Genomic DNA, 2,256 nt, shown 5'->3' with positions numbered 1-2,256 from the left:
CGCAGGGCGGCCGGCGCAGCGGCCGGCAGGGCCAGTAGCTGGCAGGCACCGGCCGCGCTTCATTCAAGCGCCTGAATTAGCAAAAGTGAGACACTTTAGCGGCATCTATTATTAATACCTCCGCTAAAGCTCACGGACAAAAATAGCTGCCGGTAACGTGCCATGACCTACATCGTACTGCGGAGAGAGCGGAGGGGCGGGGGGCGGGTCGGGACGCAAAACTCGGGCGAGCCCAGCGCGCAGAGACACCCTGCAGCTAAAACCAAAAACACGCGCAAGCGCCAGCCCGGCGCGCGGGGCGCTGCGCGGGGCAGCGCGGCCTGCGGGCTCCCGGCGCCGTCGGGGGTGCTGCGCCTCCGCCCAGTGCCCGGCGCGTGTGCGTGCGTGCGTGTGTGTGTGTGTGCGCGCACCCGGTGCGGGAAGCACCAGCCACGGCTCTGGCAGCGCTGGGCTGTTTCTGGGGCTGGGGGCGGGGGTGTGTTGTTTTTTTTTCCCTTGGCCCACGCCTGGCGGCGGGTGTGTTTCCTCCCGCGTGGAGGGCGGGGATGGGAGCGGCGGAGCGGGTTGGCGGGCGAGCGCGGGGAGGGGACGGGGGCAGGGGACGGAGCTCCCGGGGCTGCCGTGCCCGCTCCCTCGGCGGCGGCTCCGCCGGGAGCCGGGAGCCGGGACCGGGCGGGCGGGGAGGGCGGGGAGCCCCGCGCCCGGCTGACTCCTTCCCCTCGCTGCTCTCGTTGCCAGGCTGGAGGATGAAGTCTATGACGAGGACGGGAACACTCTGCAGGACTTCGCCTATGACCATGAGCCCCTCGGTGTAGCGAACCCGTCCTCCATGATAGGCGAGATGTACACCTTGTATTACCCACCGGAAAAGAGGTGACTGGAAGTCGCGGGGTGGCAGGAATGAATTTTGAGACGGGAGCAAAACGGGTCTGTCCGAACCGATTGGGAGGGGGGGGGAAAGACCCAACAAGCAAACAGGAAAAAAACAAAAACAAACCCCGAACCCACACAAACGATCAAGCTGCACGAGCCCCGTTCTCCTGCCCGGCCGCCAGAGTACAGACCAGAAGAAAGTGAAAAGCCGCCTTACCTCCAGCAACGCGGGGGAGGGAGGCGGGGGGGAGCGGGGAGCAGCCCGCGCCGGGAAGCCTAGCGCTGCTCCTAGAAATAAAGCAGAAATGCCAGGCGGGCGCAGAGCTCGGGAAGGAGGCGGGGAGGGTCTGGGTAGGGAAGAGGGGCCCCGGGGGACCGCGGCGAGAAGCCGCCTCCGCTCGCCGGCAGGGAGGGACGGTGCCCGCCGGCCCGGGCCCTCCGCATCCCTGCGGAGCGGCTCCGGGCCTCGCCGCTCATCCCTGCGCTCTTCCCTCCGCCCAGGCACGCCGATGGGATCTTCAACAAAGCCTACAGGAAACTCCTGGGTCAGTTATCCGCGAGGAAATATCTGCACTCTCTGATGGCCAAGCGGGTCGGGTAAGCGTTTCTTGCCCTTTCTTTTCCGCGCTGGGCGTTGCTGCTTCTCTAGTACAGTAGTTGCTTAAAAGGCCGCRGCGAGAGGAAACAAAGCTTGACGGGCCGCGGCTGGAAATTTGTTGCGCCAGCGGGGTGGTTGGCGGGGCGAAGCCCGGCCGGTGCGCTGGGCACGGGCGGGTCCCGGTGCCCAAACCTGCCCGGCCCCGGCCGCGGCCGCGGCCGCGGGGGCAGCGTGAGCCGAGCTGTCAGTGCCGCGCTTCGCGGCGAGTTGTTCGTTGTGTCCGCGTATACGGATTTTAGGTGTGTCCGTATATGTATATTTTTACAACCGGGTTATTTAACGCTAAGAAGTTGGGCGGCCTCCCCGCTTTCCTGGGGAGGCAGCCTGTCGGAGGAGATTACCGGGGCTCGGCCACGGCGGGGCATCTGGCTCAAGCCCGCTCCGCCGGGAGGAGCGGGCGCCCCCAAACGCCGGGCAGGGCCGCGCTCAGCCCCGCGCCGCCCGGCTGGGCCGAGCCCCGCGCACCCCGCCGCGCCGCAGCGCGAGGGGACGCGCTCATCAAGCCGCGGGGACAGCAGCTTACCCCGCCGCAATGCATAATTCATGGCGGGCGTATATCCTCTCCCCCGCCTGCCGGCTCCGGCCGCACCGGCCCCGGTTTGGGAGCGGGCTGAGGCGGCTCCTTTGTCTTCCCCGGCGCAGAACGTGTTGCACCGGCAGCGGCGGCGGCCCCGCACCGGGCGGCGGGGGGCACCGCGGCGCGGCGCGCAGCCGGGAGCAGGCAG

The 2,256-nt window shown here is 68.4% G+C and overlaps 1 protein-coding gene across 2 annotated transcripts in view; it reads left to right on the top strand.

Annotated features, from left to right (window-relative positions):
• Nucleotides 1–2,256, top strand: part of ADCYAP1 (adenylate cyclase activating polypeptide 1) — a 4,385-nt gene that overhangs the window by 1,577 nt on the left and 552 nt on the right. For both annotated transcript variants that reach the window (XM_026058620.1, XM_026058621.1), the window contains 2 exons: nucleotides 739–873; nucleotides 1,375–1,470. In XM_026058620.1, coding sequence (XP_025914405.1) covers nucleotides 739–873; nucleotides 1,375–1,470 — 231 coding nt within the window. The remainder of the gene's footprint in view (nucleotides 1–738; nucleotides 874–1,374; nucleotides 1,471–2,256) is intronic.

This window comes from Apteryx rowi, unplaced genomic scaffold, assembly GCF_003343035.1.
Source record: "Apteryx rowi isolate R43461 unplaced genomic scaffold, aptRow1 scaffold_149, whole genome shotgun sequence".
Lineage (NCBI taxonomy): Eukaryota > Metazoa > Chordata > Aves > Apterygiformes > Apterygidae > Apteryx > Apteryx rowi.
This window is presented reverse-complemented; position numbering and strand designations above follow the sequence as displayed.